Here is a 22324-nt window from a genome sequence, read left to right on the forward strand (position 1 = left end):
CTTGCCGGTCCGGTCCAGCCCGTAGGCGATGGCGGCCGCCGTGGGCTCGTTGATGATTCGCAGCACGTTCAGACCCGCGATCACGCCCGCGTCCTTGGTGGCCTGCCGCTGAGAGTCGTTGAAGTAGGCGGGCACCGTGATCACCGCGTTGGTCACCGGGTGGCCCAGGTACGCCTCGGAGATCTCCTTCATCTTCGTCAGCACCATGGACGAGATCTCCTCCGGGAAGAACGACCGGCTCTCGCCCTTGTAGTTCACCTGCACCTTGGGCTTGTCGCCGTCGTTCACCACCTGGAAGGGCCAGTGCTTCATGTCCGACTGCACCACCGCGTCGCCGAACTTGCGTCCGATCAGCCGCTTCGCGTCGAACACGGTGTTCTGCGGGTTCAGCGCCACCTGGTTCTTGGCGGCGTCTCCGATGAGGCGCTCGGTGTCGGTGAAGGCCACGTAGCTGGGGGTCGTGCGGTTGCCCTGGTCGTTGGCGATGATCTCCACCTTGCCGTGCTGGAACACGCCCACGCACGAGTAGGTGGTGCCCAGGTCGATGCCGATCGCCGTGTTCTTGGCCATGGCGCCGCGCTCTGCTTCTAGAAGGCTGCGCTCCGCTGCGTGGATGCTCCGGGGAAGGTTTCGCTCCGCGGTGGGGATGCTCTGGGGAAGGCTGGTCCTGGCCGAGGGTCGGGAACGCTCAGTTCGCTCTGCTTCTCTTGTCTTCGCTTCTCTCCGGGTGGAACCAGAGTCTGGTTCAGTCTGAGGAGCTGTCAGCGTCTGCTTCCTTGCTCGCCGCCCTGCGCCTTTAAGGAGTCTCTTCCGGCCCTGCCCACTCTCTTCTGGGCCAATCAGCGATCCGGAGGAGGCCTAGGGGCCAGGAATCTTCCAGCAGTTTCGCGTCTGGTGGAGCTTCCCCGCCTCCCTTGAGTAATCGGTGTTGTGGGTTCTGCCCTTGTCCAGAACTCTCCAGACTTTTCTGGGGTTCGCTGGAGAGGACGGATTCCTGAGGGGGAGGGTGTAGGGAAGTGCTGGTGCTACTATTGACACTGTTGCCATGGCGACGCATTACTAAGTCCTGTGTGGAATGGACAGGAAAGATCACTTCTAGTTCGGTGTTGTATACAGTTGGTTGTGATTTATGGGGGTTCGCTAATTCGCACAGTTCTGATTATGGGAGTTAAAGGCTAAAACTTAAGTTAAGGGCTAAAACTCCCCCCCCCCCCCGCCTCCAAACGGGTGACCCAGGGAGATGCCTGGGGGCGTGTCCGGTGACGTGATCCTCTCCAGTCGCGTTACAATGGCAGTGCTGCCTCTGACCTCATGGACTAATTTAGGAACCAGGGGCTCTGTCCCAGAACAGGCTCAAAGTTGCCGGGAGGGGCGGGGTGGGGGGTGGGGGGGACCCCGGCTGCTCAGTTTGGATGTTCCTGGAGCTCCCCACTCGTAGGGGCTCAGCGACTTCAAATTTTCCAAACTGGATCGAAGGCGTAGAGATTCCAGGTGAGCCGGGAAGGCTCTGATTGGATTGGGGCAGAAGCCTCTGTTTCCCAGTTGGTTCTCATTTGATGGGTTGAGAATTTTCTTAGCTTTGATCGATTTACAGTCATGGTCTAGTGGAAGCCACCATCCTTAGACCTCAGCGTCTTTAAGTGGTGGGATTACTATGTGGCTCTCCACACACAGATCTCCAGTTGTATTAATTTTGGGGTTGGTGGTTGGCAACCAAGAAAAAATGGGGCTGGACGTCTGAGGGACATAAGTGACTGGAATTAGTCTGAGCTCAAATCGGAGGCAGACATCTTAAGACCTTTTTGAATATGGCATTGACACTGAAGACAGGAGGTACAATCGAGAGAGGGACGGAGCCTGGGATTCCAGCACTCCAGATTTTCAGACAGGACGGCTGCGGAGATGGGGCTGGTGTGGGGACAGGGTCGAAGATGAGACTTTGAGCCCTACTTCTCAAAAAAGCTAGAAAACTTGCCTGGAGCTGCCTGGAGGTTCAAGCCTTTAATCCCAACTGTCAGGAATGGAGTCAGAGGATTGCCTGAGCTACATAGTGAGACCCTGTCTCTTCTTTATTAAGCTTGGAGGGTGTGGGGATTCTAACAAACATCCCCAGAGTGAGCTAAATTACTCCACCATAGGTTGCTAAAGAAGGCAGCCTGGTCTGAGGAAAGCCTAGTGCCTGTCTTTTAAGTCATGGTTTGTGTGTGTGTGTGTGTGTGTGTGTGTGTGTGTGTGTGTGTATGTGTCACCCCCTGGATGAGATAGATATGAGCTGCCCACTGTGTCTGTGTGTGAGAAGAGGCTGTGTCATCCCCTGGAGGAGACAGTTATGAGCTGCCCACTGTGTGTGTGAGTGTGTGTGTGTGTGTGAGTGTGTGTGTGTGGTGTGTGTGTGTGTGTTTGTGTAGAGGCTGTGTCACCCCCTGGGGTAGGGCAGTTATGACCTGCCCACTGAGGGTTCGCGAACTGGGCTCAGGTTCTCTGGAAGAGCAGGAGGCACCTGTCACTGCCACCTCTTAGGCCTTAAGGAGTTCAGAACACAGTCTTAGGAGGCAGGTAGATAGGTGTGGTCCCACAGTAAAATATATCACTGTCATGGGAACAGTAGAGTTGATTTAGGTCCTGTAGGAAATGGAGGATATAGACCCACCCTTGGAGTAGCTGAGAACACTGTTGTCTACCGTCCATGTAAGTCCTTTGCCATGAAAACCAGGTCTGGATGTGGTTGTGTGAACGTATGCTAACAGCAACATCATTCACAGTAGCCAAGAAGTGGAAGCAACCTGGCGTCTATGGAGAGATAAGCATGTAAGGAAAGCAAGGGAGACACATACATGAACAGTTCATGTATGTAAGTGCCAAAATAGACAAGCTCATGCGTTGAGTGAAATAAGGCCAGCCACAAATAGACAAACGCAGTATAATTCCAATCGTATGGGTTCATAAGGGTAAACAAATCCAGAGACAAGCATCCAGCAAACAGGCCACTCATGGTGAAGAAGCCCAGCCATGGTTAGCACAGGCTGGACTCCTAGCTACTTGGCAGACTGTGAAGAGAGGCTAGAATATATGATGAGACCCATTTCAAAAAGAATTCCTCTTACAACGAGTCTCTCTCAAAATGAATAGAGGTGCCTGGCAGTAGTGGCACACGCCATTAATCCAGCACTTGGGAGCCAAAGGCAGGTGGATTTCTGAGTTTGAGGCCAGCCTGGTCTACAAAGTGAGTTCCAGGACAGCCAGGGCTACACAGAGAAACCATGTCTTGAAACTCTCCCCCACCCTCAAAGAAAAAAAGAAAACCACCAAAGGGAAAAAAACACAACAAAATGAATAGTCATTATTGACTTAAAGATTTTAACCAAGTCTATTGGGACAAGGGTCAGACTAAATATGAAGTGAGTTTGGCAGTGGAAAGAGGCTGTGGATGCCCCCCTATGACATGTTGATGTTTGACCAGCCTGTCTTTTTTTGTTGTTGTTGTTTTGTTTTGTTTTTCGAGACAGGGTTTCTCTGTGTAGCCCTGGCTGTCCTGGAACTCACTCTGTAGACCAGGCTGGCCTCGAACTTAGAAATCTTCCAGCCTGTCTTAATGTATGGCATCTGGTGGAGAAGAAACACTGTAGAAGCCAGAAATGATCCTGAAACAGATATCTGGGAGACTCGGGGGCTGCTGGAGGGTCTGTGCTCTGAGTCAAGAGTTCAGTGAAAGCTCAACCATGCTAGGGTAATGCTAGCTCAGTGGTCCAGCCCTTGTCTAGAAGCCCCCAAGTCCTAGCTTCTGCCCCCAGCACGCAAAGACACAAATCCCAAAGAATGAAGACAGTGAAAGGCGACCAGAGAGGGGTTTGGACAATGATCTTCTTCAGAGAAACAGACTCAGACGTATGCCCTGCTAGCATGGGAACCTCTGAGGCTGGGACTCTGGGACCTTCCCGGGTTGCCTTCCTGTTTCTTATGAAAGAAGAGAAAGTGTGGAATTGTAGGGGGTATCAGACAGCTCAGACAGTTAAGAGAAACAGCCTGGCTATATAGAGAAACCCTGTCTTGAAAAAAACCAAAAAAAAAAAAAAAGAGAGAGAGAGAGAGAAAAAAAAAGAGAAAAAAGAAAAAGAAAAAGAAAAAGAAAAAGAAAAAGAAAAAGAAAAAGAAAAAGAAAAAGAAAAAGAAAAAGGAAAAGGAAAACCAGCCTGGTTTGGTGACTCATGCCTGGGACTTTGGCATTGGGAAGGCTAAGAAAGAATAGCAGCGCTTTCATAGCTAGCCTGGTATACATGGTGACCTCCAGGCCTACAAAGAGACTCTGTCTTTTTTTTTCTTTCGAGACAGGGTTTCTCTGCGTAGCCCTGGCTGTCTTGGAACTCACTCTGTAGACCAGGCTGGCCTCGAACTCATAAATCCACCTGCCTCTGCCTCCCGAGTGCTGGGATTAAAGGTGTGCGCCACCAAGCCCAGTGAGACTCTGTCTTAAAAAAAAAAGAAAAAAAAAAAAAGAAAGAAAGAAAAGAAAAAGAAAAAAGAAAAAGAAAAAGGCACCCCAAAACAACCTTTGAGAAGCCCTGAAGGTCGCTCAGTGGGTGCAGTGTTTGCTGTGCAAGCATGCAGATCTGAGTTCAGAACAACAAACGCAGCATGCTTGCATTCAGCTGTGATCACAGGTCAAACTGGATGGATCACTGGCTTCACTGGCAAGCCAGTATAACCTACCTGACCAGGGTTTCAGGCCAGTGAGTAGCCCCATTTCAACAAGGTGATTGGCAGTCTCCAGAAGAAGGTAGAGTCTGGGCTGTGTTATCTTTACATTTGTGGCATTAAGACTGATGGATGGAGAGATGGGCATGGTCGTGCATGCCTTTAATCCCAGCACTCGGGAGGTAGAGGCAGGTGGATTTCTGATTTCGAGGCCAGCCTGGTCTACAAACTGAGTTCCAGGACAGCCAGGGCTACAGAGAAATCCTGTCTCAAAAACCAAACCAAAACAAAACAAAACAAAAAACCAACCAAACAACCAAACAAAACCCAAGACTGATGGATGGAGCTGGAGAGCTGACTCAGCAGTTAAGAGCACTTTCTGGCACCTATATGGTGACTTACAACTGTAATCCCAGTCTCAGGGGGTCTGACAACCTCCCCTGACCTCCTAGGACACATACATATATGAAGACAAAATGTTCAGGCACAAAATACCTTTTAAAGTTTTTTTTTTTTTTTTTTTTAAATAAGTAGGCTAGGGGGCTGGAGAGATGGCTCAGTGGTTGGGAGCACTGACTGCTCTTCCAAAGGTTCTAAGTTCAAATCCCAGCAACCACATGGTGGCTCACAACCATCGGTAATGAGGTCTGACACCCTCTTCTGGAGTGTCTGAAGACAGCTACAGTGTACTTATGTATAATAAATAAATCTTAAAAAGAAAAGAAGAAGAAGGCTAGAGAGTGTTCAGCCATTAAGAGCAAAGATGCTCTGATAGGAAGCCCGGATTTCGTTCCTGGCCCCCACCCACGTTGTGTAGTTCCCAAGTGTAACTCCAGCTCCAGGGGCATCCCATAACTCTGACCTCCACAGGTACCTGCATTCATGTGCATATCCCCATACAGACACACATGCATGCACACAAATAATAAAAATGCATCTCGAAGAGGAAAACTGACTGATCAATAAATAGCTTAAGTTTTATTTAAAAAACAACACTAGCCTAAATATGATTTTTTTTTTTTTTTTTTTTGGTTTTTTCGAGACAGGGTTTCCCTGTATAGTCCTGGCTGTCCAGGCTGGCCTCAAACTCAGAAATCCGCCTGTCTCTGCCTCCCAAGTGCTAGGACTAAAGGCATGCGCCACAACCGCCTGGCCTAAATATGATTTTCAAGTCTCCTTTCTCCACAGGCCTCGGAAAACCATGGCTACTAATAAAGGAATGGCGATCGGCATCGACCTGGGCACCACCTACTCGTGTGTGGGCGTGTTCCAGCACGGCAAGGTGGAGATCATCGCCAACGACCAGGGCAACCGCACGACCCCCAGCTATGTGGCCTTCACCGACACCGAGCGCCTCATCGGCGACGCTGCCAAGAACCAGGTGGCCATGAATCCCCAAAACACTGTTTTTGATGCCAAACGTCTAATTGGCAGGAAGTTTAATGATCCTGTTGTGCAGTCAGATATGAAGCTTTGGCCATTTCAAGTGATCAATGAAGCAGGCAAGCCCAAGGTGATGGTGTCCTATAAAGGAGAGAAGAAAGCCTTCTACCCAGAGGAGATCTCATCCATGGTACTGACGAAGATGAAGGAGACTGCAGAGGCTTTTTTGGGCCACAATGTCACGAACGCTGTGATCACGGTGCCAGCCTATTTCAATGACTCTCAGCGGCAGGCCACCAAGGATGCAGGTGTCATCGCAGGACTCAATGTGCTGAGAATAATCAATGAGCCCACAGCGGCCGCCATTGCCTACGGCTTGGATAAAGGGAGTCACGGAGAGCGGCACGTGCTCATCTTTGACCTGGGGGGCGGCACGTTCGACGTGTCCATCCTGACGATCGACGACGGCATCTTCGAGGTGAAGGCCACGGCGGGCGACACGCACCTGGGCGGGGAGGACTTCGACAACCGGCTGGTGAGCCACTTCGTGGAGGAGTTCAAGAGGAAGCACAAGAAGGACATCAGCCAGAACAAGCGCGCGGTGCGGCGGCTGCGCACAGCGTGCGAGAGGGCCAAGAGGACACTGTCGTCCAGCACCCAGGCCAGCCTGGAGATCGACTCCCTGTTCGAGGGCATCGACTTCTACACGTCCATCACTAGAGCACGGTTTGAAGAGCTGTGTGCAGACCTATTTAGAGGCACACTTGAGCCTGTGGAAAAGTCTCTTCGGGATGCCAAGATGGACAAGGCTAAAATCCATGACATTGTTCTAGTAGGGGGCTCTACCCGCATCCCAAAGGTGCAAAAACTGCTTCAGGACTACTTTAATGGACGGGATCTCAACAAGAGTATCAATCCCGATGAGGCGGTCGCCTACGGAGCTGCCGTCCAGGCAGCTATTTTAATGGGCGACAAATCTGAAAAAGTACAGGATTTGCTTTTGTTGGACGTAGCTCCCCTGTCTCTAGGATTGGAGACAGCTGGGGGTGTGATGACTGTACTGATCAAGCGCAACTCCACCATCCCCACCAAGCAGACGCAGACCTTCACCACCTACTCGGACAACCAGCCCGGGGTGCTGATCCAGGTGTACGAGGGCGAGAGGGCCATGACGCGCGACAACAACCTGCTGGGGCGCTTCGAGCTGAGCGGCATCCCGCCGGCGCCCAGGGGCGTGCCGCAGATCGAGGTGACCTTCGACATCGATGCCAATGGCATCCTGAACGTCACGGCCATGGACAAGAGCACCGGCAAGGCCAACAAGATCACCATCACCAACGACAAGGGCCGCCTGAGCAAGGAGGAGATCGAGCGCATGGTGCAGGAGGCCGAGCGCTACAAAGCGGAGGATGAGGGCCAGAGGGAGAAAATCGCTGCCAAAAATGCCTTAGAATCGTACGCCTTTAACATGAAGAGCGCTGTGGGTGATGAGGGTCTGAAGGACAAGATCAGCGAGTCCGATAAAAAGAAAATACTGGATAAATGCAATGAGGTCCTTTCCTGGCTGGAGGCCAACCAGCTGGCTGAGAAAGATGAGTTTGATCATAAAAGAAAAGAACTGGAAAATATGTGTAACCCGATCATCACAAAACTGTACCAGAGCGGATGCACCGGGCCCACCTGTGCACCAGGGTATACTCCCGGCAGGGCTGCCACAGGCCCCACCATCGAGGAAGTAGATTAGCCTTTTCTGGAACTACAGGGTGCTAGGGTGCCTCTAGGCGAATTTTATTCCTCTTCAGACATCACTATGATTCTTGAACTGACTGGACTCGAGCCTACGTTACATCCTTTGGTACATCCTTTGGGATCCCGATGGAGAAGCCTCCTACTCCACCTTTTCACAACCCCACCCTCTCATCTATGATCCTGAACTGGACCTTTAGGGAAACCAGGTCCCTCTTTGAGCCATTTGAAGAATTTGGATGTCTGTTATTTATTATCCACACCCCACCTTTCTCCTTCCTGTGTGGATGGTTATTTGTCTCTCAGTAAATTTTCCCAAAGGAAACAACTTCTGTCATCTTTCATTTCTTTTTTTTTTTTTTAAGATTTATTTATTATTATATGTAAGTACACTGTAGCTGTCTTCAGGCACACCAGAAGAGGGCATCAGATCTCATTACGGATGGTTTGTGAGCCACCATGTGGTTGCTGGGATTTGAACTCAGGACCTTCGGAAGAGCAGTCAGTGCTCTTAACCACTGAGCCATCTCGCCAACCCCCTTTCATTTCTTTAGTCAGGGCCTTACTGTATATGTCTAGCTGACTTGACACTTACTATGTAGGCCAATTTGGTCCCTAACTTGCAGCAATTCCCCTGTCTCTGCCACCTGAGACCCGAGATTAGAGGCATGCACTATCATGCCCAGCTTTTGATTTTTTTGGAGGCAGAGTTTCTTGAAGCCCAGGTTAGCCTAAAACATTATATAAAAGTAACCAGTTTATTTCCTGGTATCTGTAAGCTGTCAATGTTCCTTGAAAATGAAGAAAGGAGGATATGAATTTTTCCATTTGTGGGTCCCTTGTGAATGTTTAATTTGATAAGGGCAAAGTACTTGAATTTGTGTAAGTTCATTTCCAACAAAATCATTTTGCTTTTTGTTTTGTTTTGTGGTTTTGAGACAGGGTATAATATAGCCTTGAATAACTTCTGATCATACCTCCACCAGCCAAGACAAACATTTCCTAATTCTCAGTCACCCTGGGCCCAAAGGAAACGGTTGCTAAATGTACGGAGTGCTTCTAACCAGTGACAGCCTGTTTTAGATTCAATCTTAAGGATTCTGCTGAACTTGGGAACAAACCCTTTTTAGTACCCTGCCGAATCCAGCTCTGAACACAGTGATGTGCACCGGTAATCCCAGCACTGGGGGAGGGGGTAGGTAGGGCAGAGGGAAGAAGCTGTCAAGGCAGTCTAGCTGCATGAACCTGTCAGCTCCAGGATCTATGGCAGAGCCTAGCTCAGAAAATGAGAGAAATGACTAAGAGGTTAAGAACACGTGTTGCTTTTCCACAGGACCAGGGTTTGATTCCCAGCACCTATGTGGTGGCTAACAACTATAACACCAGAGGATCCAACACACTCTTCAGGGTCTGGGAGCACTGCCCATGTGTACACAGATATACATGCAAGGAAAAACACTCATACATATACAATTTTAAAATACTAAATAAGTTGGAAAGAACAACCAGTATCTATCTCTGGCCTACACAGTCGTGCATGCTCCAGCCCTCACCCCCACCCACAGGAAACCCTGGCTACAATCTATTTTGGCATCCTGGCACACTAGAGAATTCCACCCTGTAATCAGCAGGTTTAGACTCTCAGAATTTTCACCTGTGTCCCGTGACTGCCTTGCACCTACAGCCAGCCTCAAGAAGAGAAGACAGAATGGCAAGTGTTTCCCTATTTATCGAGACATGATATCCACAGAAGATACAACCTAGCAACTTCCCACTTAATGTAATTATCATTAAAAACAACAGGGCTGGAGAGATGGCTCAGCGGTTAAGAGCACTGACTGCTCTTCCAGAGGTCCTGAGTTCAAATCCCAGAAACCACATGGTAGCTCACAATGATCTGTAATAAGATCTGATGCCCTCTTCTGGATGTCTGAAGACAGCCTCAGCGTACTTACATAAAACAAATCAACCTAAATGGCAACAAAGCCCTTCCGTCTCAGGCCATCTCTTTCTTCTCTGGGACTTGCCTACTGAGGCTTTTCTAGTTTTTTTTGTTTGTTTTTTGTTTTTTAATCAGTCAGCTCTTGTGACCTCCTTCCCAGCCATCATGTTACAAGCCTGGCAATGCTGCTCCCAGAACATCCAGAGCAGTATCTGAAGGGGATCTATTTGAAAATATTTCAGTAACGCAGGGATGGGCCAGCAGTTACAAGCATACAGAACACCCAGATTTGATTCCCAGCACCCACAAGGCCCAGGGCATTTGAAGACCTCTCTTCTACCAGGAACTCATGCAGTGCAGACATAGCACACAGGCAGACTGTCATACACCAAAAAGAGCTAAGATAAAATAAAATATTTCTGTCACTGAGTTCCAGTCAGTTTAGTCCTTTACAGACGAGTCCTATGACAAATTATAACAAGGAAAAAAAGAACATAGAGTGCCGGGCGTTCATGGCGCACGTCTTTAATCCCAGAACTCGGGAGGCAGAGGCAGGTGGATTTCTGAGTTTGAGGCCAGCCTGGTCTACAGAGTGAGTTCCAGGACAGCCAAGGCTACACAGAGAAACCCTGTCTCGGAAAAACAAAAACAAAACCAAAAACCACTAGAGTTGGGGATGTTGTTGTTCATTTGCTTTGCTTAGAATGTGTCCCCCTCGGGGCTGGAGAGATGGCTCAGTGGTTAAGAGCATCGATTGCTCTTCCGAAGGTCCTGAGTTCAAATCCCAGCAACCACATGGTGGCTCACAACCATCTGTAATGAGATCTAACACCTGGTGCATCTGAAGACAGCTACAGTGTACTTAGATATAACAATGAATAAATCTTTAAAAAAAAAAAAAAAAAAGAATGTGTCCACTCTGGGTCCAAGCTCCAGAAAACTCTGCACCCCGAAATTGAGAGAAACTTACTGGGAACCTTGGTAAGAATCAGGATTTGTGTTCAGGTTTCTCTCTCACACTCACACACAACAAAACCAGTGTGTATTGGTGCGCATTTTAGTCTCTGACACAGGGTCTTGCTATGATAGCTTTAGTTGGCCTCTAAACCAGAATCCTGTCTCAACTCCAGGATTCCAGTTGGGCACGAACGCTGTCCAGCTCTAAGCAACATTTTAAATCTTACTCATCAAAGAATACGCCAGTCACAATTTTCTTAACTTTCCCAGTAATTCTCCATAGAAAATGTAGTCCATCAGCTAATCACGCAGCAGACAGAAAAGTTTCCACAACCATCAGGAAAAGAGGCGAACTACATCCAACCCGCAGCAGCCACGCCCCACGCATGCGCTCGGGAGGAAGTGGGGGGGGACAGGAAGTCCCGCCCCTGTCCCGGTTTGGCGGTCCTCTCGGCTCTGCCCTACCCCGCTCCCTTTGAGCCTGGATTCGGCCGCGGTTTTCGCGGCTCCCCGTGCGCCTGCGTGATCCCGTCTTGCCTCACGCGCGGGCTCGCGCTCCGGCTCCCGCCCTGCCTCCGGCTCGCAGTCCCCGGCGCCTTCCTTCGCGGTCCAGGCCGCCCCGCGTGGCGCCAGCACCATGGTGGGTACCGTGACGTCAAAAGGGAGCGCCGCCGGCCGCGGCGGGCGGTTCGAACCGTGCGGGCCTGGGTGCGGGATCTCGCGTCGGTCGCCTCGGGGGACAGCCAGGCCCAGGCTTTTCCGTACAGCCTCACTGCCCACGCCCGAGCGTGAGGCGACTGCTCGGAGCCCATGGTTTTTTGGGGGGAACCTCCAAGTCCAGGAGAAAGCTCACGGGCGCCGGCGGGGCAGGGGACGCGAGCCTTGCACTTCCGTGCGGGAGACGCGGACTTTGTGAGGGTGCGGTTGGGACGCGGTCTCGGCAGGGAGGTGGTCGACTCGGGGAGTGGGTTCTGGCGTCGAGGGGTGCAGCGCAGGTCCTGTCACTCCATGGCTCCGTGAACTGCCGAGTCCCGTTAACGGTTTGCTGTTGGTTGTGAAGTTTTGAGAACCACTAGGAGGAGCCACAAAGACTCGTATTTCAGAATACCGTCACGGGTCCCTCCTCCCCGTCCCTTTTCATGTGATAGTTCCTTTTTTCCAATAGCTCTTCTACTCCTTTTTCAAGTCCCTTGTGGGCAAGGATGTAGTCGTGGAACTCAAGAATGACCTGAGGTAGGTCCTTATTTCTGCAAGTCGGTGGAAGGTGGGGGTGCCGGGTGTCCTGATCCTTTTTGTCGTTGTTGTTGGCAAAGTTACTTCAGAGCAGGTGGGCAAAACGCAGAAGAAATACTTTTTGTCCTAAGTGCAAAGAAGAGTTTACGAGTGAGCCTGGTATTGTGACACATGTTTGTAATCCCAACACTGACGTTTGCCTTTAACGATTCAGGAGTTGGATTAATGCTTAGATGCTGTATCACTGGAAATATGTTTATAGGTTCTTGTCACATCCGTTAAGGTCTACTTGGTTCCTAATAGTGCTTTGAAAATTATAGTTTCATTGAAGGCGGGGTTTTTTTTGTTTTGTTTGTTTGTTTTTCGAGACAGGGTTTCTCTGTGTAGCCCTGGCTGTCCTGGAACTCACTTTGTAGACCAGGCTGTCCTCCAACTCAGAAATCCTCCTGTCTCTGCCTCCCGAGTGCTGGGATTAAAGGCGTGCGCCACCACGCCCGACTCGGTTTGGTTTTTTTTTTTTTATTTCATGTGGTACTGGGCATGCTCAACAAGTGAACTTCATATGCAGCCATCATGTTTCTTTTTAAAATAACTTTATTTGTAGACTCTTGAAACCTATGAAAACACATCAGTGGTTGAGAACCATGATTCTAAGACAGTCAGAACATGGTCTTGACAAGCAGGATGGTTATGACCAGTGTGGCCAAGTTCGAAGGTGGCCCAGACTGAGGTGCAGACTAGCTAAGACCTTTTGTAGTCTAAAAGTCAAATACACAAGTGGTCTACAGAGCAGTGGAGATTCATAGGATGTAGAGCGAGGAAGTAAAACTCGGGATCTGAGGTTGTTAAAGTTGGTTAAACAGTGGGTAAATATAAGGTGGGCATGTAACATGGTGTGGGAGCACTGGCCTTGACAACCTTGCTCAGGGAGATAGAAGATAGAAGGCTAGGGAGCTGAGAAGACTTGCTTCGTATCTGCATTATTAAGGATAAGTTGGGGGGGTGGAATAACATTTGAAATGTAAATAAAGAAAATATCCAATTAAAAAAAAAAAGGAAGGAAAAAAGAAGCTGGATGTGGTGGCACGTGCCTTTAATCCCAGCACTTGGGAGGCAGAGGCAGGCGGATTTCTGAGTTCGAGGCCAGCCTGGTCTACAAAGTGAGTTTCAGGATAGCCAGGGCTATACAGAGAAACCCTGTCTCGAAAAAACCAAAAAAAAAAAAAAAAAAAAAAGAATGCTCATGTGAGAAAAAAAGAGTATAGCAAAAATAATGAGTAATTCCAGCTACCATTATGTGTACATAGGTCTCTGGCTCCATAGCAGTAAATGTTTACAAATAACAGTTAGGGAAGCTGCAGAGATTGCTCAGTGCTTTAAAAAGAGCTTGCTGCTCTCCCAGAGAAATAGAGTTCACTTTCCAGCAACTACATTAGGTGATTCACGACTACCTAGAATTCTGGCTGCAAGGGATCTGATGCCCTCTTCTGGTCTCTGTGTCTAACTACATGCACATACACACAATAAAAAAATCAATATTTAAAAAATAATAGTTGATGTTTCTGGGAGTTATGCAGATCTGGGCTGACATTCAGTTTATTGGTTAAGTCCTGGATGATATTACTTTGAAAGATGACTAGCTGAGTGGTGTTGATGGCAGTGTATCCCTTAAACCTTTAATCCTAGCACTCAGGAGGAAGAGGCAGAAACAGGTGTGAGTTTGAGGCCAGCCTTATCTACATAGCTAGTTCTAGGACCTCACAGAGAAATCCAGTGGGGAATGATCATGAATAGTGGGTCCCAGCTGTAGTTCCAGAAGTGGAGGTAGGAGGATTGCCATAGTTTGAGGCCAGCCTGGGCAGAGTGAGAACCTGTATTTAAAAGGAAATAAAAGTAGCAAATGGAATGCAAGCCTGGCCTGTAGTAGTTAACTATTAGCTTCTGATGTGTTGGTGTGAAGACAGTCCGAGTCTGGGCTGCTTTATCGTCTCTACCTCAGAACTCACAGATGCTGCCTGCAGGCCTCACGTCCTTCAGTTCCTCCCCCACTTGTCGTTCTACTTGTGATTTTTTCCCTCTGTGCTGATTTCAGCATAAACTAATGCTTCATCCCTTTCTGCCCTTGACAGCATCTGTGGAACCCTCCACTCTGTGGACCAGGTGAGATACAGTAAGGTTCAGTTTGTTCTTGGGGAAGCCAAGTGAGGGTGGGTTATTTTATCTTGTTAATGACGATGTTCCTCTTTCTTAGTACCTCAATATCAAACTAACCGACATCAGTGTCACAGACCCTGAGAAATACCCTCACATGGTGAGTTGGGGCTGGTGAAGAGGAGGAAACCTTTAAAGCAAAAGGCCCCTGGGGCTGGAGGACACACTTTTAATGGAGGTGCTTTCATATTTGTCTCCAGTTATCAGTCAAGAACTGCTTCATCAGGGGCTCAGTTGTCCGCTATGTGCAGCTGCCAGCAGATGAGGTGGACACACAACTGCTACAGGATGCAGCAAGGAAGGAAGCCCTTCAGCAGAAGCAGTGATGGCACCTTCCTCTCCCCCTCACTTCCCCATTGGTGACCCATAACTTGATGTCCTACTGAGGACAAGAACACCCCTGCCCAGTACTTAAGGTGTGTTTTGTTAATGATTATTTTTTTCTTTTTAACTGAATGGATGAGAGATAATTCCTCTGCTGAGAAGGGAGGGTAAGAGAGCCAGGAACTGCAGAATGGTCCTGGACTGGCTCCCAGTCTGTACCTTTTTCTCATCTTCCCTGGAGATGGGAGCTGCATCCTAGGCCCTTTCCATGGCGACATGTAATACATTTGAGGGATGGAAAGATCTGTCCCGCATCGGGAATAAAACTTATGATGCAAGCTGAATTCCTGGTTTGTAGTCTGTCTGTTTTGGGCAGGGAGTTGAGAAAGGATGTTGAATTCACTGACACTCCAGCACTCTACATTCCTCCTCCTCCCATCTCCAACCAAGAATCCAACCTAATTTACCAGCGTGATGTACTTCTGCCCTAAAGCTTGTAGTCGGGTAAATTAAGGTGCCAGTGCCAACTCTTAAACATTCAGCCTTTCCTCCAGCCCACCACCCACCAAAGGTAATGGAAAAGGAAACTTATTAGGATATGGGGGAAGTGGATTTGTTTAGCAATAGGTGAGCTCAATCTTTATCAGCAGTTCAGTTCTGTAGCCAATGCCAAATACAAAACTGCAGCTGCAGATGGTCCTTTCAGGCAGGCAGGCCCCACACACAAACCAGCAGCTGTGGTTCAGTCCTCTTAGCTAGCATGAACTAGCAGTTGTAGTTCAATCCTGAAGAAACCACCAGGTTTGCCAGCCGACCGAAGTAGCAAGAAGCTACAGGAACCTCACGGGCAGTTCTTGGGTGAGTTTCTCTCAATGGCAGCATTACTGCAACTGGAGCTCAACAACGCTATATAAGGTGAACCAGTACACGGGTGTCATTAACAAAGAATAGCAAGGCGGAGCAAACCAAACCATTCTCATGCTCCCCATTTGTGGGATCATATTTATACTCGTTTATCACACGTCCTTTTATGTGTCTACTATAGCAAAACATTCTTTCACCTGTGTGCCCCAGGAAAACATCATTTGACATAATCGACTTTCCAAAGAAACTAGAAGTTTCTACTTCAGCCACTTTAGAAGCAAACTTCCAAATAGAGGTTCTTCAGTGTCCACCATCTTCTTAAACTTTTTTTTTTTAAACATTTATTATTTATTACATGTGAGTACACTGTAGCTGTCTTCTTGCTGGGATTTGAACTCAGGACCTTCAGAAGAGCAGTCAGTGCTCTTAACCGCTGAGTCATCTCTAGCCTCGTCCACCATCTTCTTAGAGGTGGTATTGGGATGCTGCCAGGAGCTCTGGCATGAAAAACCTTGTGTTATTAAAACATCTTAAATATCATATTCTAGATCTCTGAAGTGTTTCAAGACTATGTATAGTATATCTGAATAGGCAAATATTGCTTGTTCCTAGCTATTTACTATCTACTTTGAAAACATCTACAGAGGGGGCTGGTGAGATGGCTCAGTGGGTAAGAGCACCCGACTGCTCTTCCGAAGGTCTGGAGTTCAAATCCCAGCAACCACATGGTGGCTCACAACCATCCGTAATGAGATCTGACGCCCTCTTCTGGAGTGTCTGAAGACAGCTACAGTGTACTTACATATAATAAATAAANAAATCTTTAAAAAAAAAAAAAAAAGAAAACATCTACAGAAGGCTAAATAACTCTTATTTCTGTAATTAGCTAAACTAATATCTACCATGACCACAATTTGATTGATTGCTAACTTGTATTTCTTAATTATCCTAAACATTTTGTAATATAGTATCAATTAAGGATTTTAGAACTTTAGATTTTTAAATGAGTTGCAGCGGTGCAATACTCTAAACTAGTTGAAACATATACAATATGATAAAACAAAAATATATACCCATGGAAAAATATTTGGCTTATTGATGCTCTTTAATTTAAAAGTAGATTCAAGTTGGAGAGATGGCTCAGTGGTTAAGAGCACTGAGTACTCTTCCAAAGGTCCTGAGTTCAAATCCCAACAACCACATGGTGGTTCACTACCATCTGTAATGAGATCTGATGACCTCTTCTGGTGTGTCTGAAGACAGCTACAGTGTACTTACATATTATAATAAATCTTTAAAAAAAAAAAAAAGCTGGGTGGTGGCGGCGCCCACGCCTTTAATCCCAGCACTTGGGAGGCAGAGGCAGGCAGATTTCTGAATTTGAGACCAGCCTGGTCTAAAAAGTGAGTTCCAGGACAGCCAGGGCTATACAGAGAAACCCTGTCTCGAACCCCCCCCCAAAAAAGTAGTAGATTCAATAATCTACCCTTTTATCCTATCATCCCTATATTCCCCTTTTTCTTTTCACCACCTCTCCTCCCCTCCCCACTAATACTAGATAGGAGAGAAAGGAGGAAAGAAAGAGATCATTGAAGCTACTTTTACTGGGTTTCCTGGTTGACTAAGACCATTAACAACTTGTGACCCATCCCCCTTCAACAATGACAAATATCCATTACCCAGCAAGTTTCCAAAACCCACCCATCCCACCTCTTGGGAATGGGGGCATTGTTCTCTTAAAATACTTCCTGAGGGCAATGGCATTTTTTAAGGACCTTAAGAAAATTGGGATATTGGTCAAGTCCTGGGAGAGCTAGCTAGTTGTATCATTTGTGGTCCAGTCTCTGTGATGGGAAAGAGCAAGGCTTAACTGAAGTCCTGGCTGGAACAGCCTGTGAGGCTGGACCATCTTAGCAAGACATGTTGAAGTTGTGGATACAGATTTTTGAGGAAACAATTCCTGAGGCTGTGAAGCTGGATCACCCACCAGGGCTACTTGTCTTGTCTGGTCTTTTAGATCTGAAAACACACAAAGTGTATATAACAACAGAATCAGCCTTTTTAGACTTAAAGCAATCACCTATTGAAATTCTGAATATGTGTCTATGGTATGGAACATATACTCGATAATTTTTTTTTTTTTTTTTTTTTTTTTTGCTTTTCAAGACAGTGTTTCTCTGTGTAGCCCTGGCTGTCCTGGAACTCACTCTGTAGACCAGGCTGGCCTCGATCTCAGAAATCCGCCTGCCTCTGCCTCCCAAGTGCTGGGATTAAAGAGGTGTGCCACCATGCCCTGGCTCTACTCTAATTTTTTAAACTTTTAATTCTCAATCATTTGGAATAAGTCGAGCAATTTCAATGTGTAGAACAATTCTTTCTGCATAGAGTAACTATATTAAGAGATGCAGGAATATCTAATATTATATAGGAATGGCATGCATCTCTTGATTTTTAAATTGAATCATAATGGCTCTGAGCCACTTTATTTTTCCTGATTTACATAAGTATAGAATGTGGGGGCTCCAGAAACTGGTGTCCCTTTAACAATATGAGGGAGAATCTGATTAGTACTTTTCAAAAACTGAAGTTGCTTCCTTTGGGGATATTTATTGTTAATCTCTAAAAAATTACCAGAAGCTCTTTTTGACAATGTTCATTTTCTGCCCATGAGGCAATTTCAGCATTAGTAAAAGGTACCACAATTTCTGCTGGCTCTATTCCTGCTAATTGACAAAATAACATTTTTCCTTTCAGAATCAAATCATAGGCCTTTTTTTTTTTTTAATACTGTTTGTATGCTAACAATATCCATCCTAAGATAGTGCCTTCTCTCTACCTGAGGGTTCCAGTGGGACAATGAGTAATAGGAAAAATAACTAAAATACAACCCAACTTTGGAACCAAGCAATCCATATGTGCATCCTGTGTCTCTTCTCTAGCAGAGCCAGTACCTTTTCAGCTTTACTGATAACTTTCTTGGACTATTTAAGTATTAATCACCTTGTAAGGTTTGACATAAATTACTTAGCTCTTGAGTAGTTAATTCAACCTTGGGACTTAGCCAATTAATATCTCCCAACTCATTAAGTTTATAATTGATTGTCTCCTGATTTGTACTTACTGTGGTTGAATTTTCTGTAAACCTTTATTTTTTTAAAGATTTATTTATTTATTATATGTAAGTACACTGTAGCTGTCTTCAGACACCCCAGAAGAGGGCGTCAGATCTTGTTAAGGATGGTTGTGAGCCACCATGTGGTTGCTGGGATTTGAACTCCGCACCTTTGGAAGAGCAGTTGCATGTTCTTACCCGCTGAGCCATCTCTCCAGCCCCCTGTAAACCTATCTTATATCCTAGATGATTAATACAATCTTCTTTTCCAGAAGCAAATTGTAATCATCAACAAGGCAAAATTCTCTTTACTTCATCAATTTTTTTGTGTGTGTGTGTGTTTTTTTTTGGTTTTTCGAAACAAGGTTTCTCTGTATAGCCCTGGCTGTCCTGGAACTCACTTTGTAGACCAGCTGGCCTCGAACTCAGAAATCTGCCTGCCTCTGCCTCCCGAGTGCTGGGATTAAAGGTGTGCGCCACCACGCCCGGCTTCATCAATTTTTTTTTTTAAATGATTTATTCATATGTAAGTACATTGTAGCTGTCTTCAGACACTCCCGAAGAGGGTGCTAGATCTATTTACCAACAACCACATGGTTGTAAGCCACCATGTGGTTGCTGGGAATTGAACTCAGGACCTTCGGAAGAGCAGTCAGTGCTCTTAACCACTGAGCCATCTCTCCAGACCCCAGAATGTCTTTTTTTTATTTTTTTGGTTTTCTGAGACAGGGTTTCTCTGTGTAGCTCTGGCTGTCCTGGAAATCACTTTGTAGACCAGGCTGGCCTGGAACTCAGAAATCCACCTGCCTCTGCCTCCTTTAGTGACCTTTAGTAAAGCTCTCTTCTAGCCTGCAGGTGTACAATCAGCACACCGTCTGAAAGTATCAGCATCCTTGAGATGTGATGGGTCTGTTTGTTGAAAAGGAAAACACAGTCATCAAGGACATTGCTGCCATACCACAATCTGTGGACTCCTGTCATTCCTGCTAGCAAGTGTCTACTGTCCTGACAGATTCCTCCCCTGACATAAAACCACCAGAGCATACCAGGGGGAGGGCAGAGCTAGCCATAGCACTGGTGTTAAGCAGGGTAAAAAGAGCCATGAGAATGAACAAGAAGGAGCCTCTATGTGGACATATGTGTCACTGGCCCTGAGGGTTGCAAGGAATATCAGAATGGTGGACAATTTTCCAAGTCTTGCAGAAATTTTGGAATAGATACCTCCTGAAAGCCAGTCTATTATCAGTTTTGATATGGAGAGGGACCCCCATAGTAAGTGGAGAACACGAGATTCGTTTTTTAAAATGGGAATAAGTATCAATGGTAACAAATACAAATTTTGTGTACCAAGTGATGGGATGTGGGTGACATCAGTCTGCTAGAAGGCACTGGCCTTAGGACATCTGGGGTTGGTGCCCAGTTGTATAGCAGGGGTATGAAGTTTAGGGAGGCACAAGAGGAGGAAGTTTTGAGAATGTGTTTAAGGTGTTCTATGAGGGTGTTGGGAAATTTAAACTGTAGCCCTCTCAGGTTATTTTCTGATGGTTCTTTCATGGTGAAGGGGTGAAACAGTCAAGGGGCCCAGTTGTGGCAATCTTACTGGCTAAGGAGTTACAATGAGAGCGCGGGCTGAAGCTGGGCGTGGTGGCGCACGCCTTTAATCCCAGCACTTGGAAGGCAGAGGCAGGCGGATTTCTGAGTTCGAGGCCAGCCTGCCTGGTCTACAGAGAGAGAGAGAGAGAGAGAGAGAGAGAGAGAGAGCGCGAGAGAGCGCTGGTCTGGGAAGGATGAATGTGACCGTTTTTGTTTGAAGTATTTTTGGAATTTATTATTAACATCAGAGAAAGAGGGTTACCACCAAGTCTGACACAAGCAGGCTAGCCACAATTATTATCATAGGTAAAAAGAAGGCAATTAAGATTTCAAGCTATAAAGAACCCATTGGCTGAATCATCTGATTTATGGCTTTTTTTTTTTTTTTTTTTTTTTTGGTTTTTCGAGACAGGGTTTCTCTGTATAGCCCTGGCTGTCCTGGAACTCACTCTGTAGACCAGGCTGGCCTCGAACTCAGAAATCCACCTGCCTCTGCCTCCCAAGTGCTGGGATTCAAGGCGTGCGCCACCACGCCCGGCCCTCCCCTCTTTTTTAAAGATTTATTTACTTTATGTATGAGAGTACATTGTTGCTCTTTTCAGACACACCAGAAGAGGGCATCAGATCCCATTAGAGATGGTTGTGAGCCACCATGTGGTTGCTAGGATTTGAACTCAGGACCTCTGGAAGAGCAGTCAGTGCTCTTAACCACCAAGCCATCTCTCCAGCCCTCAGAAGCATCTTTTATTCTATGGATTATTTCTGAGATTGAAGAACTGCTAATCTGTTTTGTATTGCTGCAACATATCACACCCCCATAAATCGTGGCTATCTTGGCCACATACAGCTTTAATTTTTCTGTGACCTTCTGGTCCTATACACTTAAGCCTCTCATACTTCGTTTTTCCTGGGATAATGTCCCAACCCCTAGAAACCTCCCAAATAGGCCTTAATTCTGGTGAAATCATTGTTACATCTGCTTTTGTGTTTATCAAGCCTTTAAATTCAGTATCATTTACAATAAGCTCTTTAATTTTGGCCTCTGATCATCAGCTTGTCAAAATACCTGTTTTTTTTTTGTCTCTTCTGACTACTGAAGCCACTCTGACGTTGATATCTGAGCTGTCGATGGCTATCTCCTGAATAGTGCTATAAAAGCTCTACAGATGAGTTTTTCTGGCCTGAAATGGCTGACTTGAATTCAATACAGGGGCCAGCAAAAGGTTCTCTAGGGTCTGTCCCTTGCTGGTCTGCATTCATTAGTCCAATGCCAGCCTTTGCCACATCTTATGCATACTCTAGAAGCCTCAAGCCTTCCTTTGGAATTAGCTTGGCTTTGCCTACAATTTCTTTGAAATGACCTTGCTTGTCACAATCAAGACATTTGAGTTTGGGCTTTCTTAAAACCTTTGGAGGTTACATCTCCTATTAAAGTTACATAGTGAGTATGAGATCCAATATCAGCTTTATCTTTAATCCATGTATTTATTAGTGCTGATCTTGCCTTTGAGGCCTAGTCACCCTTCTGCACACAGAACTAGCATTTTTTAAAAGTAAAAGGTTTGATTAATACTTGCCTAGCTTCTGAATCAGATACTCTTATTTACATCTGAAGTCAATCTTGGTACAATATCAGTGAATGCTTCCTTTGGACCTTGTATAATTGTAGTAAACAGATCAGACCATTTTTTTCCTGTTTCTTCCCCCTTGTTCCAAGCACTTAAAGCTGCAGTTTGCCATAGTGCTAAGGTGGTGTTGCCATATTCAACCTGCATGTGTACTTCAGCATGCTGACCTTCATCTTGGGAAATAATGATACCTTGAGCCCCATTTCTGTCCTATCCTCTTAGCTTCTCCTATCACAATCACCACTGTGATTGAGGACCTGCTTCAAATACGGCTTTTGTCTTATTTCCAGTCTTGGAGTATTACTCTATTTTGAACTGCCCAAGAATTTAGTTTCTGTTTCACATATGGCAGATACATACTATATGAAATGATGGCTCTCTTTCTTTGGTTTTTCAAGACAGGGTTTCTCTGTATAGCCCTGGAACTCACTTTGTAGACTAGGTAGGCTGGCCTCGAACTCAGAAATCCGCCTGCCTCTGCCTCCAAAGTGCTGGGATTAAAAGTGTGCGCCACCACCGCCAGGCTCAAGGCTTGTCTCTTATCAATCTGCTTTCCACAATTTTACTTTTTTTCTGTATTTCTTTCTTTCTTTCTTTTTTTTTTTTTTTTTTTTTTTTTTCCTACCACGTCTTCCTCAT

General features: G+C 46.5%; 3 protein-coding genes across 4 annotated transcripts in view; 2 read left to right on the plus strand and 1 right to left on the minus strand.

Annotated features, from left to right (window-relative positions):
* LOC110335999 (heat shock 70 kDa protein 1A-like) overlaps window positions 1–783 on the minus strand; it is a 3454-nt gene extending 2671 nt beyond the window's left edge. Inside the window, exon 1 of the mRNA XM_021218433.2 lies at window positions 6–783. Coding sequence (XP_021074092.1) covers window positions 6–570 — 565 coding nt within the window. The 5' untranslated portion in view covers window positions 571–783. The remainder of the gene's footprint in view (window positions 1–5) is intronic.
* Window positions 784–1333: 550 nt separating this feature from the next.
* Window positions 1334–8151, plus strand: Hspa1l (heat shock protein family A (Hsp70) member 1 like). The gene is made up of 2 exons (XM_021218000.2): window positions 1334–1491; window positions 5881–8151. The coding sequence occupies exon 2, from the start codon at window positions 5894–5896 to the stop codon at window positions 7817–7819; it is 1926 nt and encodes a 641-aa protein (XP_021073659.1). The 5' UTR covers window positions 1334–1491; window positions 5881–5893; the 3' UTR covers window positions 7820–8151.
* Window positions 8152–11128: 2977 nt separating this feature from the next.
* Window positions 11129–14832, plus strand: Lsm2 (LSM2 homolog, U6 small nuclear RNA and mRNA degradation associated). 2 transcript variants are annotated; one of them, XM_021217928.1, is made up of 5 exons: window positions 11129–11360; window positions 11886–11953; window positions 14083–14113; window positions 14205–14264; window positions 14365–14832. In XM_021217928.1, the coding sequence occupies exons 1-5, from the start codon at window positions 11358–11360 to the stop codon at window positions 14488–14490; spliced, it is 288 nt and encodes a 95-aa protein (XP_021073587.1). In that variant the 5' UTR covers window positions 11129–11357; the 3' UTR covers window positions 14491–14832. The 2 variants fall into 2 exon arrangements, with proteins under 2 accessions (XP_021073587.1, XP_021073586.1); XM_021217927.2 differs by lacking the exon at window positions 11129–11360 and adding an exon at window positions 11410–11638.
* Window positions 14833–22324: the final 7492 nt, after the last annotated feature.

Source organism: Mus pahari, chromosome 18 (genome assembly GCF_900095145.1).
Source record: "Mus pahari chromosome 18, PAHARI_EIJ_v1.1, whole genome shotgun sequence".
Taxonomy (NCBI): Eukaryota; Metazoa; Chordata; class Mammalia; order Rodentia; family Muridae; genus Mus; species Mus pahari.

Excerpts from the sequence above, each read along its gene's own strand:
- Hspa1l (XM_021218000.2), top strand. The coding sequence starts at position 5,894 with ATGGCTACTAATAAAGGAATGGCGATCGGCATCGACCTGGGCACCACC.
- Lsm2 (XM_021217927.2), top strand. The coding sequence starts at position 11,531 with ATGGTTTTTTGGGGGGAACCTCCAAGTCCAGGAGAAAGCTCACGGGCG. Across the intron at positions 11,954-14,082 it reads GAACTCAAGAATGACCTGAG|CATCTGTGGAACCCTCCACT; the intron begins GTAGGTCCTTAT and ends TGCCCTTGACAG. Across the intron at positions 14,114-14,204 it reads CCCTCCACTCTGTGGACCAG|TACCTCAATATCAAACTAAC; the intron begins GTGAGATACAGT and ends CCTCTTTCTTAG.